General features: G+C 42.1%; 1 protein-coding gene across 1 annotated transcript in view; it reads right to left on the reverse strand.

The window, feature by feature from the left end:
- Positions 1-15,598, reverse strand: part of CYP26B1 (cytochrome P450 family 26 subfamily B member 1) — a 131,579-nt gene that overhangs the window by 113,620 nt on the left and 2,361 nt on the right. The window contains exon 2 of the mRNA XM_069632298.1: positions 1,241-1,465. Within this exon, the coding sequence (XP_069488399.1) occupies positions 1,241-1,465 (225 nt within the window). The remainder of the gene's footprint in view (positions 1-1,240; positions 1,466-15,598) is intronic.

Raw genomic sequence — 15,598 nt, forward strand, 5'->3', positions numbered from 1 at the left:
CTCCTATATTTTATCTGTAAAAACAGAGCCAAATATACATTTAAATACAACTTGAAATGTAGGTCAGACTGTATATATCATATCACTCAAAAAATAACATAGTCATAGACACCACCCCGCTCAAGTATTCCGCTATCGGGACATACGTTTTCCTTAGTGGCATCTTGCCCAGAATTTCACCAGAGGAATACACTATGAATTTTCCCCAGTAACTTATGTTGCATTTTCCTGAAGATGCTACTTTTGCATTTTTACCACCATTTTGCTCGTTATAATATTCCTGCTCAACATATTTTCAGCACATTTAAAGTTCTTCATACTGATCATAATTTCTCCAAATGCCTATGCAGCATGAAGTTTCTGCATTTTCCTACTTCATAAATGACACGTATTTCAAGCAATTTAAATTACTCATATTTTTACTTGTCTTGATGTATTTTCCACCCTGCCGCACTTCTGTTTATTGTAAAATCCTACATTTCTTCCAAACTTGAGTCATCAATGTTACATGAATTCTTCATTTGTCATAAATTCCTTATCTCTGCATATCAAGAGTTTGCATAGATCCCAAATTCATCACATTTCTGCTTCTCTTTTCTTATTTTTGCCCATCATAAATTCCATTTTTTTATCCCTGATGAAATGGCACATATTTCTGCACACATTATCCAATTCTGCAATTTGATTTTGCAAACCATGAATGTTCCTATTTCCACAATGAATTAATGTTTGTATTTCCACATGCCATTAATTTCAATATTTATTTCTTCCTACTGTTCCCATTATTGCCTGCATCAGTCCCCACTTCATGCCTCTATGAATATTTGCAAAAATGTGTTTCTGACTGTGTCTTTCAGTTATCCATACAAAACGTATTTTTTTACTTCATGCATGTGCAGTGCTTTGGCACAATATAAATAGAAATAACGAGGACTTGCTGCTCTGTAGGCAGAGTGTTGGTCAATTTTAGGAAAGCCCAACACACAGTGGCTATCCATTTGAACTGAAAAGGAGCCTAAATCCTTTGACCATTGTTGGTCAACTTATAGAAATGTTTTAATTGTGCTCCGAATTAAAATGGTAAAGTGGCTGCCAATGAACAGCACTTCACTCCAGTTCATGATACCTTTTGGTAGTTACCCTTTTTATATCGTCTATACCAAATGAATCAACCCTGATCTGGTGAGACATGCACAAAGAATAAGGAGGGAAAGAAAGTGTATGATCGGTCAGGTCTTACCTTTCTCTTGTTGCGGTGAATGTCCCCGATGGAGTTGGCTAAGCTGTTGGGGCCTAGTAGGGTCCTTGTGCTGCGAGGCCACTCTGTGCTCACCAGGCTGTGCTCACCCATCAGAATCTTGCGGACATTCTCTGCCCCGGTCACTCTGATTAAGGGCCGCCCCAACAAGTGTGTCTTGAACACGTTGCCATATTTCTCCCTTCTGGATGACTGAAAGCCAGAACCCTAAAACCAAAGATTTCAAGCAAATGTGAACGATTTTTAATAAAGTTGGGGCTTTTAATACAACACAGTGATACTGTGTGAACATGTAGTAAGACGTTCTTTTCTAGTATTCTAAGCAGTCCATTTAACTTTAGACTAAAGTGTTTTTAAATTGACACAGATTCATTCCTTGTTTGGGCAAATTAAGATGCCCCATACTAAGCCATAGACATATTTGTGCACTTTTTGATCATCTTTTGGAGATCCATTCCTAAACCACAGATATACTGAAGGTCCTTTTCATACACTTGTGATCCTCTCTTCTTGTTTGCACACAATTTCTGCAACCATCCAGCGACAAAAAACTTCCGGGGCACCAGTGGTCCAGGAATGAATATCTGTTTCTAAACCATCAATCAGCCCCACACATCTAGTACACCAGAAGAGATCCAGACAGATTGGAAACACAAGTAAATGATAAATCTCCTTGTCCAATTTTCGTAACGTGGACGGAGCGGCAGGCTTATCTACGCAAGGCTGTTGATCGTTGGTTAGTTGCAACATAGCGAAATTACAATTATTACCCAATAATAAAAGGGACTGTCCAGCCAATGTTTTGTAAAAATATCTACTTTATTATTATTACAACAGACAGTTCCAACACACTACAAAATACAACCCATCCGGTAAAGGAATGCAGAGGACAGACAGTTTCAAGAAGGAAAGGGGATGCGCTCTGGATACTGACAGGAGCGTAGTCGGTAAAGTAATTAATCACAACAGTTCAAGAATACTTGGTTTCAGCACAAAGGCAGCAATAGCTCGTAAAATTTCACTAGGGGCTTTTGGAGAAGGACCATGGGGACAGAACCACAATGTACCTTGTGCTTGTTGAAGTTCTTGGGGCTCGACAGTTTCAGGGGGCTTTGCAGCTTCTGCAACAGAGTTCAAGATGACAGCTGCAGGTATCAGGCAGCAGGCAGTTCGTCGAGCAAGGCTGGACGGACATATGCAGGCTTTTTTATACAGTGGCTCAATGTCAGAAATCTTTTATTTATTTATTTGTAAGGCGCCGAAGGCCCACAGGTATCGGGGCGCCACACTGAGACGAAGACAACCATGTAAGATGATACACTGATAAAAAAGACGCTTGGTGGAGGCATTACAGGGAAGAAGCTGAAAACTATCTAGGCCGCTGTCACCTCATGTGTTCTGTCTTTTATTTGAACAGTATGGTTTTTAAATTTTTTCTGAACGTGAGGCGGTTTGATTCCAGTCTTAGGTTCAGGGGGAGTTTATTCCAGTTTACGGCTGCGCGGATGGGGAATGCTCTGCCCAAGCCGTTGTCTCAGTGCTGGTTGGCAGGTCTGAAGGACTGGTCGCGGCATCTCGGATGACGTGAGTGACTGCGGCGTAACAGTCAGGAGTGCAGTTGGTTGCAGCTTGGGGGGCTCGACTGGCTCGAAAATGTCCTTTAAGGCGGCCACTGGTTGAAGCTTGTCGATGCACTCCTCCTAGCTTCTTCACTGAGCTTGTGTCGTCCTTTAAGGCGGACGGCCCAAACCAAAGCTGAGGAGAGTGTTGCAGGCAACGGCCTTGTCCTTGGTTTGGTTCAGAGACTCTCTGGCACTTTCCACCTAGGAAGCTTGCTTGCAGGGCATGCTGTGTGCTGCCTGGATACCGGTTCTGGAGCTGCTTGAGGGTCCTCTGGATTCTGTATCTCCTGGCCTTCCTTCACTGCTGAACGCTGTAAGGCAGACTGTACCTTCAGCCAGGGTCCAATGCTGAGTTCTTGTTACTCCTTGCAAAATCTTCAGATGATCTGCCAAAAAGAAGGGCTCAGCCCTCTTTTAAAGCCTAATGGGTCACAGTGATTGGTGTAGGCGAAGCCTACCTTAATGAACCAATCTGGGTCCCCACCAACAATCTCCTGTATGTGTGGCTTAATAATCAGAGTGCTTTGCAACAGAAAAGGTAAAGGAGTGAAAACAGGTAATACTAAGTCCCACCCATCTTCCTGTCTGTTGTGGATCAAAGGGCATCGTTAATGAAGCTCTCTGTGGTTCCCGAAGCGGCTGGTGTCCCTTGAATCTACAGGGCGAAAACAGACTTTTTGTCTCCACCAAACCACATACTAGTACCTTCTGAATACCTGCGGGAATGACTATTGTAAATACATAGTTGCAGACGTGACAGGTCACTGCCCTTGATACTGAGAGGCGGAAACTGGCTTCAGGTTGACACAGTGCATATCAAAGGTTGTTGGGGTTTTCCTGTCCTTTGTTAGTCCTGCCACCAGGCCTCCTAAGGGACTGTTTGAATTAACTCTGATTAGTATGCAAGGCTGCCACCAGCAGCTATCAAAGGAAAGGGCTTTTGTTAATTAGGCTGGCCATGGCAGGAGGAAGGTTTTGCCCTCCTCCTTCTGAGATGCCTGGATGTACTCTTGGCTGTCATATTCCAACTAAATATGACAGGCAGGACGGCGCATGTAGGCTTTGTCCACCCAGAGTACACAAGTCTATGTACATATCGTACGGTGGGCATAGGAAAATGTGTGCGATTAGCCAGCATTCAATTTCATTTAAAATTTCAAAAAAGCCCAGGCGAGCATACATCCACCGTGCGGATGGTCGAATTCCTCACACATCTACTTCGTGAAGAGCTTCTCTGGCTTACTGTCTTGTCCTAATCCACAAATGATCTGACACTCTCCTGTGACACAATTTTTGTGGCCTGTTCCTAGACCTTTTTTCTGGTAAACCTTAAGTTAATTTCATAAGCAGCGATACTCCAGGCTTTCTCTTGGGAGACTCCTTCTAAAGAAAAGAAAAATACACCCTGTGGCGTATGGTTATCTGAATAGCATTGTCTGGATGTGTGAATGTTTGTGACGAGCTCAGTGGCAGTGGAAGGACGCTGTTAGGGAATGCTCATTCCCATCCTTTAGATCAGATCTCTTTAGCATTGCCATCTCACAACCTGGACTGTGAAACTACCAAACAATAAGAAGGTTTAATTAATTCTTTGACAAGTGTTCATCTGTGACTTGCCATTGGCATGTCTTACTTGGATTGAAGGGTGATGTGACCAAGGAAATGTGTGTGGGGTGCTACTGTAAAATATCCTTGCCACAGATTGATAGAGTGCAATCTGGTCATGGGCTTTTAAAAATTGACTTCTAGCAATTTCTAGCAATAAAATGATGTTTCTGTAAGGGAAGGCTGTTAATCAACCCCCTCTTTCATAATGTTCCATGCCAAATCAAAGTACATCCAATGCACCTTTTCTACGACCGTTAATTGACATCCACAGCTTCTGCCCTGCAGTGGCAGCAGTCAGCTCCAAGGTCAAATGTGCATTCCTGAACAGCTGCTTGAACACCATGTTCCGACAGACAGAGATTACTTTTTAATTGTACTGTTGGTTCAAATTCTCCAAATTGTTTACCCCAAAAGCCTGGTGGTACATTAAACAGGCCGTGAGTATAGCTCAGGACAACACACTCCTCTTGGAAGCAAGGGAACGCCAGGCGTGGTTTTAAAATCTTAGAGGAATCCGGCATGAAGGGTGATATAAAAAAAAGTACATTTGTTTAAATGTGTAAATATTAGTCACGTCTGGTTATGGCGTGGCTAGTGTTATCACGCCATTATATAGCCAGATGAATTTCAATGGCATATTCGTGTCAATTTATTGAGATGACTTATTCATGTTAGAGCCAGTGTGTATTAGTTGTCTTTCCTGAATGTACCTACAACAACCCCTGGGTGAAATATAGCCCCTGATTGCCAGAAATAAAGAGGCCAGAGTGATTTGTGAAGTCCCATTGAAGTATAAGGCCAGCACAAAAATGGTAGTCAGACATGAGGCCTATTGAACCAAAAACAGGTCTAAATCTCAAAAGAAAAAGTGGGCTTAAATCGTAAATATGCGAAGATATGTGCAATGTTTCAGCAAGGAAAAGAAATACAAGTGGCTGAAAATGCTGTTTTACTAAATCCATGCAGAGCTGCACTTTTACTTTAAGAGACAGATAGGAGTGTGTACATTATCTCCAATGTACTAGCAGATTGTACTCCATCTCAAGTGAAAACAAGCTCAAGTGGGGTTGTTCCAAGTATCTAGGACAATAAATATTATAAGAAATGAAAAATCTTCCCTTTTCCTCATCCAAATGACAATATGCTAAGAGAACTGCTCACCTGGTTCAGAGTTTGAACATGGTTTTCTCACATAACTGCCCTATACATATGGACAATCCAGAAGTGATATTCATGTATTTTGCAACTGTGAGTTTAAAGAAGTACATTACACATGGGTATAAGGCCTGGGGTGCCTTATAAAATATCATGTAAAAGGCATTGTGTAGAAGTTTAAAAGCCATTGCTTGCAGAATTTTACTTGCAGCCGGTCATTTCTCCTCAAGATGAAACTTAACCTCGAAGACCTTTCCTCTGCTGGTCCTGGAGAGGGAAGTCTGGTTGTCCACGATCAACCAGGGCCATGGCTTAAAAATATAGAAAGAAATACACTGCCTAGATTTAAACTACAGTGGGAACAGGTAAGGCCATGCCTTTTCTTTCAGCAGAAGTGACCTTGACGTCACAATTCCCATAAAATGTCCATTCGAGTTACATCTGGGCCATTAAAGGCCATGAAGGGAGAGGCAAAGGTGAACATGAGCCAGCTTCTGGCTGATCACATGCTTAAAGGGAAACTAAACTTAAAGCGAATAAAGAAAACACTGGAGTTTAGTTAATAGGAAAATACATTTTATTGCATAAAAAGGGCAGCGTATATGCTACAGCGGACATTCCAGACTTTTGTGACAATAACCCCCTTTGAATCATGCAAAATATTGTTGTGTGATAAACATAACTATAGTTATTAATACAAATTTGTTTTGGGCCTTCCCCTGATTCCGAGAGATTTGAAAGTTAGTGTGAGGGTGAAGGACAAAATTAACATAGGAACTATGACGTGGTATATTTTTAACTGATACAGCTCCTGAGTAAACAAAGAAAACCCTTATCTCTGCATAGGAAGGGTGTGCAGACTTCAGGCTAGCATCATCTGATTTGTCTTAAAATGTAGTTCTTAAAAAATATATACATACATGCAAAGATTTGAAAAATTAGGGTACTTTCCATGTTGATAGATTGTTAGAGTTTAAACAGGCCGAGCCCATATGTCAGTTGGGGATGACGCCCATATGTCAGTTGGGGATGACAAAGGTTTCTCCTCCCACAGCTTTCCTAACTCGCACCCCACATATCCTTGTTCTATTAGAACACAGATGGGAGGTGGGTAGAGAATACCAACCAATCCCTTTCGGGGGAATCATGACAAGTTTTTGATGTCATTTGCCCTATAAGTAAACCAGTGTGACCAGAACTAGGCTTGTTTTCCCTTATTCCAGGAGGTAACCTGCTGCTGAACTCTTGCTCCCAAAGCCATAGATTGTGTAGGCCCTGCATTTAAGTATCATTCTAGTTATTTCCCCATAGCAAAATATCCTGTTTGTCTGTGTAGATTCTTAGCATATTTAATTGAAGTGAATCAATTAATTCCCCTATAGAAATTACGGGATGTGTTTTGTTGGCATTCGAAACTAACAAGCTCTTCGTAGTGTGTTTTGCACCGGTATAGATATAAAGATTTGCCAAAAGAATGAATCCCAAAACCCTGTTTCCACGTGAGTGTGCAGAGTGCAAAACAAAATTGCCTCTGTTCCCATTATGCTCTGACCAAAATCACAAAGCTCTGCCTGTTCTTTGGGTGTGGCAAAACACATTTTCCCATTGCTTTTCTTTCCCTCATATTGCATTTGTGCTAATAAGTAAAAAAAAACGATTTTACCCCTTGAATCCCTTTTTCCAAAGAGAGCATTTTATCCGGATCCCAAAACGATTTTCCCATTGTGTTCCCGCTCTCTGCCTCTGGCCTAAAATTCAGAGGGGTCAAGTCTATTGATGTTTGGAGGGTGGGGGTTGCTGGTAGAAACGTATTATAACCAAATCAGCAATCACTGCATGTTTTGAATTGTTCTTTTCTGCATTGGTGAGGTGTTTGAAAAGAAAGCTGCAGGGATGACTGCATATCTCAGTATTATCTCTGTGTTGATGTCATTACGGAAGTTATTTATGTTCTTGTGTTGCCACAGCATTGGTGGCTGATTTTAATCTATTTGTCGGATTTGGTTTAAATAAAAAGTGTATCTATATTATCACTACACACTGGCCTTACTACACACCGGCCTGGTTCCTAGTCTATTGTGGCGCTGGGTATTTCTTTGGATTGGGTGCGAGACGGGTTGGCGGTCTTACCAAAGTAAACCTTAACAAACTAAGAGTGTTTGTTGTGCGCCACATTCATTGGGGGGAAAGGAACTCCCAGTTGAGAGTACCCGCGTAATAAACTGTGACAAAACATGTGTGGCCCTGCCTTCAAAACATCTCTTTTGATCCCCCTGAAGTAATCGACACCTTCCTCCACGAGACAGCTCTGACATGACAAAGGTCCTCTCACACCAAGGATACTGGAGTTCTTTTTAAGTAGGAACACAGAGGAAGGGGGTGGTTAGAGTATTCCAGAGGAGAGGCTTAGCCCAAGGGGGTACATCATTTAGCATTCTGCTAGAGCTCCCTAAACTTCCAGCACCACATCCCCTTTTACTGCAGACAAAGCACTCAGAGTATGACATCAGAATGCAAAAGACACTTGTTACAACACTCTGGATTGGACCCCTAACAAAAGTCCTGGTTTGAACCAATCCATGTAGCATTTTTTCTTTAGAATGGAGCAGAAGTCATCTTGATCTCGTCTGCCTCTAAATCTCGAGTTTTGCTTGACATTGAAGCTCTGCCATCTCTGTATCTGCGACATGCTGAGTCTTCTAGCGTCCCAAACGCAACACAGCATTACGGGTGACCAGCTTCTTCAAGCTGCAAGCCATAGCCAATGCAGTACCTCAATGCTTTGTTGTGCCAGCAGAGCCTGCTCGCTGCCAAAGGTGAGTCTCTGCTAATCCTCACCCAAGGTCACCAAGTATTCCAGAACTGCCAACTCGACATTGCCTGCGTTCCCGAGTGTCTTCAATCCACAAACGAACATCACAGCCGAACAGCACAGTGTCATTGGAACCCATCACTACTATTCCTCAACTTGACCCCAGCTTTGCGTCAAAGCTACTAGACTCCTGGCTTGCCGCAGGAACGGCTAGCTCGATACTGTTTAGCCCTAAATACAATAACAGAAGATATTTGAAGGGCCCTTAGACTGCCTTAATGTACCCATTGACTTTTAAGCACCCTTCTCTACCTTTTTAGACATCTTCATAAACGTTGGCATTTGCTACTTCAATCAATTACGTAAGCTCCTATCTTCACCCAAAGTGCCCTTTTCTTCCAAAGTTCACATTCTCTGTGTTTCCTTTACCAGGGTGGCTCTTCAGAGCTTTTTATTTGTTGTGTGCATTGTTTTTATTAAAAGGGTCAATTTTCTGGAACCTGTTTGGACATTCGTTTTGCTTTTGATACCAATGTACTATTGCTGTTTGTGTTGCTTCTGTACATGCTCACACCCCTCCTGAACAGTTTGACCTGCCAACGTTACCAAAAGAGGCGAAGGAGGTATACCTGTTGAGATGTGCACGTCTTATCTTTATGATTCGTATCACTGTTTAGTAGTAGTTTGGGGCTGAGTAGGTACTTTAGCCACTACTCAATGCTGTACTAATGTACAGCAACAGTCATATCTTCACACTACCATTTTTATGAATCAAAAATCATATCATTTTCTTGCATGGAATGAAAGAGGTCACAGGTATTCTGTTATTTGTTTAAAGCTATGTGGATTAGTCAAGAAGCGTTGGCCCTTTCTCATAGTAGTGAATACCCACAACAATGAGTTTTCTTGAGGAACTTGCAATGAAATTCTGACATCTACAGATTACCAGTGAGTGCATTTGGAGAATTATTGAGGAAGTAAACACCCTTTCATGACCGTACAGCAGGTTTATGCTGGGTAGGGTCTTGGATACATGTGTCATGTGTGAACAATGTAGAGGGTTTATTAATGTTCCTTGACGAATGGTTCAAACGCTTTTGAAAGAGGGGCAGAATGTGCGGAAGAGGAGATACCAAGCCACGGGGGATCCAGAATAACTCAACAGGCAGTTTTGGTTTGCATGTGTTTTTGAATTGAAGACTGAGAAATTCCTGGTGAAGGGGGATTCAATGATGCATGTGTGTATATAGGGTGTGTGTGTGTGTGTATGCATCATGTATGCTTTGATGCTTTCTGGGTAACTTGTGTCAAAAGGGCAGCATGGGCCATCTCGATCTTTGAAATTGATTTTAGCAACATTGACAGGTTGAAACATATGTATGGCCCCTCTATAGTACCTATAAGTTGCACACATATGTTTTACAACAGAGCAGGTGAGCAGGTGCATTAACCTACTGGGCTATTTTACATATGTGCGACTAGTGTGTGATTCTTCAGTCCAGTCTGACAGTTATGGTTAAGACCCATTCCACTGCATCTGGACGCAATGCTGACTGCAGCCTTACTTATAACAAGTGACCTCTGAACTCCTAAAATTGCCATTTAAACCCTTGTGTTGTGCGCCGGGCCATGAACGAACAGACCCAACTCATACTCGATAAATGTATGTGCACAAATCCCATCAATCCCTGCGTTGAGCAAACTGTAACCTCCTTGCTCTACCGAAATTCAGGAAAGACTACGCAGGCAGCAGCTCCTGTTCCTATTGAGCCCCATAACTATTGAACGCAATGTTAAGGGACTTTAGGACAACAGTCGAAAATACCTTATGCAATTTTATTTAATTAAAGCTGATTATGAGGTGTCATAAACATAGTCTCTGTTAGTACATTTATTTTCTATCTTATTGATTCATATTTTAGCGCAAGGATGCATTTTCGTAGTACCAGCTACATTCAACAGACCTTCTGCAATATAGCATAACACTTGCTGAGAATACTGTTTTGATTTTCATAGCCTCTGCTCAGGGCTCTCCTCTTCTTTGTTGTCACTCTACAGCCCCAGGAAATCTTCTTATTAAATACATTAGGACATGTGGGCATAACTGCAAGTGTGAAAGGGGACACTCGTCAGACAACAGCCTTCAAGAGAGAGAGCACACGTAGTGAACACCCAGCAGAAGGATAGGCACGCTTCACGTTACATTGAGAAGCAGATAGGAATTGTAACTGCATGGGTGAACGAGTGTTGCCTGCGGGCAACACTCAGTAGAAACCAGGCACCACACACAGAGCTCTATTTGGGGTTTTTTTTGGACGTTCTTCGAAATAGAGGGTTCCTTGTATTAGACTTGCGTAGCATCATATTCCTTGTGGTTACAGTAGAAATATGCAAGGCCCTAAGGAAGGCAATCCATTTATAACTTTGTCATATGGCATAACCTGATATCATACCTCCAAAACTATATATAATTCAAAAAATATATTTCAAAACGGCAATTGTCCTTTGACAGTTGGGAGATATATGCAGGTGTTTGAAATTGGTTGCCCTCACGTCTCAAGTATGAACCTTAGGTCAATATAGGCGGAATCCAAACTGAATTAAATCTTCATATCTTTTATTTATTTTAGTTATTTTATAAAACAAGCATGGTGACCAAAGAAATTGGGGAGCCTAACTATGGGTTCGTTAGGAGAAAGAACTCTGCTCTTGACTGTGGTTGAGATAGCGATGCAGAGTGTGAGGTGGCCTCCCCAGAAGTATGGGGGTGTTTAGGTGGACTAGTGCATATGACATGCGTTGTTGGCAATTTAAGTCCAGCGAAAATGCTAGTTTGGCCACTCTAACCTAGTCTTTGGTTGGTCTCTCTGCCCAGTGTTTCTTGGTTGCTGTGACCAAACCGCAGTAGGCGTAGTTACAGGATCGATTGTATAAATTGAATTTCAACGGTTTTCTAAAGAAGAGGTCCCACGTCAGATCTTTAGGAGCAAAATCTAGCCCATGCTTTGCTTTCAGAGATTCCACACAAAATAAAGTTGTTCATAGTGAATATAAAGAGGCGCTATTTCCAATCAGTTTTTATCCTGAAAGCCTAGTGGCATGATTGTGGCATTTAAGGATTGGACCTGGAGGACCCCTATTTCCATCCACTTGACTAGGAATTTAAAGACAGATAAGCATGGTCCAACGTCTGGGAGAGTTATACCCTTTCCATTTTTGCTATTCACATAAAATCTTTTGTTGATGGATTGACTTGAATGTTGCTTAATCATTGGCTTCTTGTTTGGTAAGTAGTGGGTGTGAAGTTTGTACAAGAACACTGGCTACAAGTACCCTTGGATTTGGTTCCAGTAGTATAGTGCAGCGCAGGGCCTAATTTTGCACTTGCCACTAGCTATTGTTAACTCACTCTTGATGAGTAAGAAATGCTGTTCTGTGTGTATGTGTAGAATTGCGGTGGTGAGTAACTTTGTATGGCTAAGTAGTAGATTGCAATTTTACATTTCTTCTACCTGGTTCAGGAGATGGTTAACATAACCCTGAACTGCACCAGGAGGCAATGACATGCTTTCAAGAGGTTTATTTTTTTGTGCTCTTGATATTTCTTGTTCACCGTCCCATTACTTACCTTACTTAAGCCGGTCAGCATGTTCCTTGTAGAAGCATGTGTACATTACATTGCAGTACTTCAGCCAACCCGGGGAATTGGCAACATCTACTTCGTGATTGCTCTTTAGGCCTAAGGTCTTGTATTATGTTTGGTATGGTACAAACAAATGTTTTCTAAAGTCTTCATTGCTGCTGGGGTTGTTCCAGGTATCTAGGACAATAAATATGTGGCACTGTTGAGGCAGAGGTAGTGTGTTTCTTTTTCTCTGTCTAGAAAGAGACAGATATCCCATGCTTAGTAACCACTCGTTGTTATCAAGCACTTTATAAAAGAACAATTATAATTTATGATACGCTACATGCTTAATACCAGAAGCCAGTTTAGGACTGGAACTCAAACCTGTGTTGTTCTATGCTTCCAAGACAAATATGTTGCCCCTAAACTTTATCCTCCCAGCTATGTAGTTAAGTGGATAGACAGAATTCTGCTCACCACTCTCATGATGCATTGGCTGCCTTTTTGGGGTAATAACTAGACACGATTTAGTGCAATGCAATGCTGAGATCTACCTTGTCATGGGTAGCACAGAGATGAGAAAGTCCTTTCTCGCTGTGGGTAGTACCATTTTTCTGCTGGCTCATCGGAACCTGGACTGTCAGAGTAAGTTGTGTGGCATCACATATTCCTGAAGTTGTCCATTTGCATCCTCTTTGGGGATTTTGCTGGTGTATGAAGTTTGAAATAGACTGATATTGGGTGTCTCGCTCAAGTCAGCCAAAGGTTTCTTCAAACGCAGGGGATATGCTTTCATGTTGCAGAAAGTCATGGACTTTGCCATTGAGAAGAACATGTTCAAGAGTTTGGATACTTCTAGGCACCATTATACAATATTATGATTTTGTTTGCTAGCTTTCCCATATTCCCCGAACCCCCACCCGTGAGCTGTGGGGCTGCTAGCAATGCTCGAAGCATGAATTGGCATGTCAAACAAAGTATAGCAGAAGGTTTCAACATTATTCACAATTGTCTCCTGATGTTTCCACTTTTGGAGTCAATTAGTCACAGAACGTTTTCCAATGGGGTTTTGCCATTATAAAACGCTTCAGTGAAGTAAGCCCTAAAAGTGATAAGTGATCCTCACAAGTCCTGCAAGGAAAGCCAGCCTCCGTTTTAACAACCCAAAGTACACTTTCTTGACCAATAAAGTTCAGAACAACATTGTTGTATTTTTTTTTAGAAATTGTTTGACATGTTCTCTGTCTGGCCTGCACCTAACTGAGCCTCATTGACGTGCCTCCATGCAGTACATGAATTACTTCTAAGGGTTGTAATTATCTTTGGCCATAACTGAAGATTCCTAGCCTAATAACTTTTCCACATGCTAAAAGGGGGCCTTTGAAACACACACAACACTGTGCAGATAATGAAGTAAAAGGGGGGAGTTCAGAGAAAGGAAGGCAAATGAAAATATACAGCAGTGAGACAAGCAGTCTGACGCAATCTCTGGGTCTCTTGTCGGGCACTTTCAAAAGTCTACAATTGCCTGAAAGAAGTGGGCTGTAATATGAACAAGGCCAGGGCTGGAAAGTCAGACTAAAGAGCCAGTTTTATGGAAACAGACCCACGGCTGTGAATCGCAGGAAAAGTTCAGGTGACCCCGTTTTCTGATCTGCGTAAATATAATTAAAGTACTTTTTGTGGCATTAATAAAGACTTATTTGTATAACATTTCCACTGCACCGCACAAAGGCCACCTTTATGTGGTGGGAGGTTTTTTTTTCGACAAGGAGTCCAATTTATACACATTTTTGTATTTTTAGCCCTGGCCTGCGTTTGGATGGATGAAGCCTGTGGAAAAAGGAGTACCCTTTTGGTCCCCCTTGCAAGAAAAAAATCTGATACATTTTTTTTCAAACTAAAGAACTATTGAGTGTGTGTATGTGTGAGAGAGAAAGAGAGAGAGAGAGAGACAGAGAGCGTGTGTTGTTGGTGGAGGGGATTTCTTTACATAAAGCATTTTTGTTCCAGGAGACTCTGTCTAAAAAAATGAAGTCTTCATTTGCTTGGGTTAAATGATGTTGCCTGAGTGAACCATACCCATAAGGTTATCAAGTAACTGATGTTTGCAGCATACGCTCTTGTCATTCATTACCTCTTGCTGCTCCCAGAATGATTATATACCAACGCAACACCATAACAAATCTATATAAATAATTTCCCTTTCAAGATTGTTTCAATAAATACCACTCTTAATGAAAAGACCAATCTAATCTGAGATCCAGTGGTTACTTGCACCGCAGTCCCAAAGTCAGGCATTTCTTAAAACTCCAAATGTCCACAGATGTGGACACTAAGGTCCTATAGATGACATGATATGCCAAGGAACACACAATGTGCTCAAGTAGGAATGCTAGAATTGGAATCCAGCTCTATCCAGTTGCATCTAATGAAAAAAAAAACAGAGCAAGAGAGACAGTTGAACTCTGAGAGAGAGAGAGAGAGCGCGATATTTTACAAATACGTAGCACATCATACTTAGACGGAATGAATCCAGAGCTGATTATGTGTTGACTACAGACCTCCTAAATAGTGAATGCATACGTACAATACAGCTTCTGCTTGCCTTATTCCTGCGCGATTTTAAGTATGTAAAGTTGGCAGTAGTCGTCCATGAAGTGCCTGCATGTTATTTCAAATCGCCAATTTCCAGCAATAATCACCCTTTTTATTGAAAGAAGAGTGTACCTACAGCTAGTTAATCTTATACATCGTCCACTGTATCACACATTGAGGATCACTTAAACTGCTGTTGGTTATTTTTATAGAGTGGGCGTGGTGTGTCCAGTGGTCTGATACTTGCCAGTGGTTCCAGGACAGCTGGATTCTAATTCTGGCATTTCCACTTGAGCATATTGTGTGATTCTGGTCATGCCCTAGCACCTTAGTGCCCACATCTGTGAACATTGGGAGTGGTTAGATATGCCTGAGCTCGGGATAGCGCTACATACGTAACTACCGGATCTCAGGCCAGGCGGGGGTTCTTTCTGTGGATCTGGGTGCTAACCCAAGACTGGCATCATTAAATGGCTATCTAGTGAATGGTGTCAACCAAGTACGCAGCGGGGCGTTCTGAAACCCTCTTCGTGTGTAAGAGTAGATGATGCAGGATGAGTGATGAGAAATGCAGCCTTATCTTTTCACTAAAACGCTCAATTATACCACAATTGAGCGCCCCCCACCCCACGATTTACCCCCTGCACACGGGTTGTAGCATGCCTTTTGTAGAGTTGCACCCGTCCTAGAGGGGAGTGTTGCCGGCATCAGCCTCTCCCGTCCTCTCATCTCTGATGTGGGTGATCAGATGGCAACGGCCCATGTTGAACACTTAGCAAGGTTAATCCCGGGTTAATCTGTCTATTACCCCAATGGCTTGCTGCCGCACCGGAGTCTGTGTGCGGAACTAATCCTGCTCATATGGCCAGCCAGGTCCAGGCACCCTATCACTTCTTCATCGGAAAGCAATTCTCTCCGCG

This window comes from Ambystoma mexicanum, chromosome 6q (assembly GCF_040938575.1).
Source record: "Ambystoma mexicanum isolate Mex_15411 chromosome 6q, UKY_AmexF1_1, whole genome shotgun sequence".
In the NCBI taxonomy this organism is placed as follows: Eukaryota; Metazoa; Chordata; class Amphibia; order Caudata; family Ambystomatidae; genus Ambystoma; species Ambystoma mexicanum.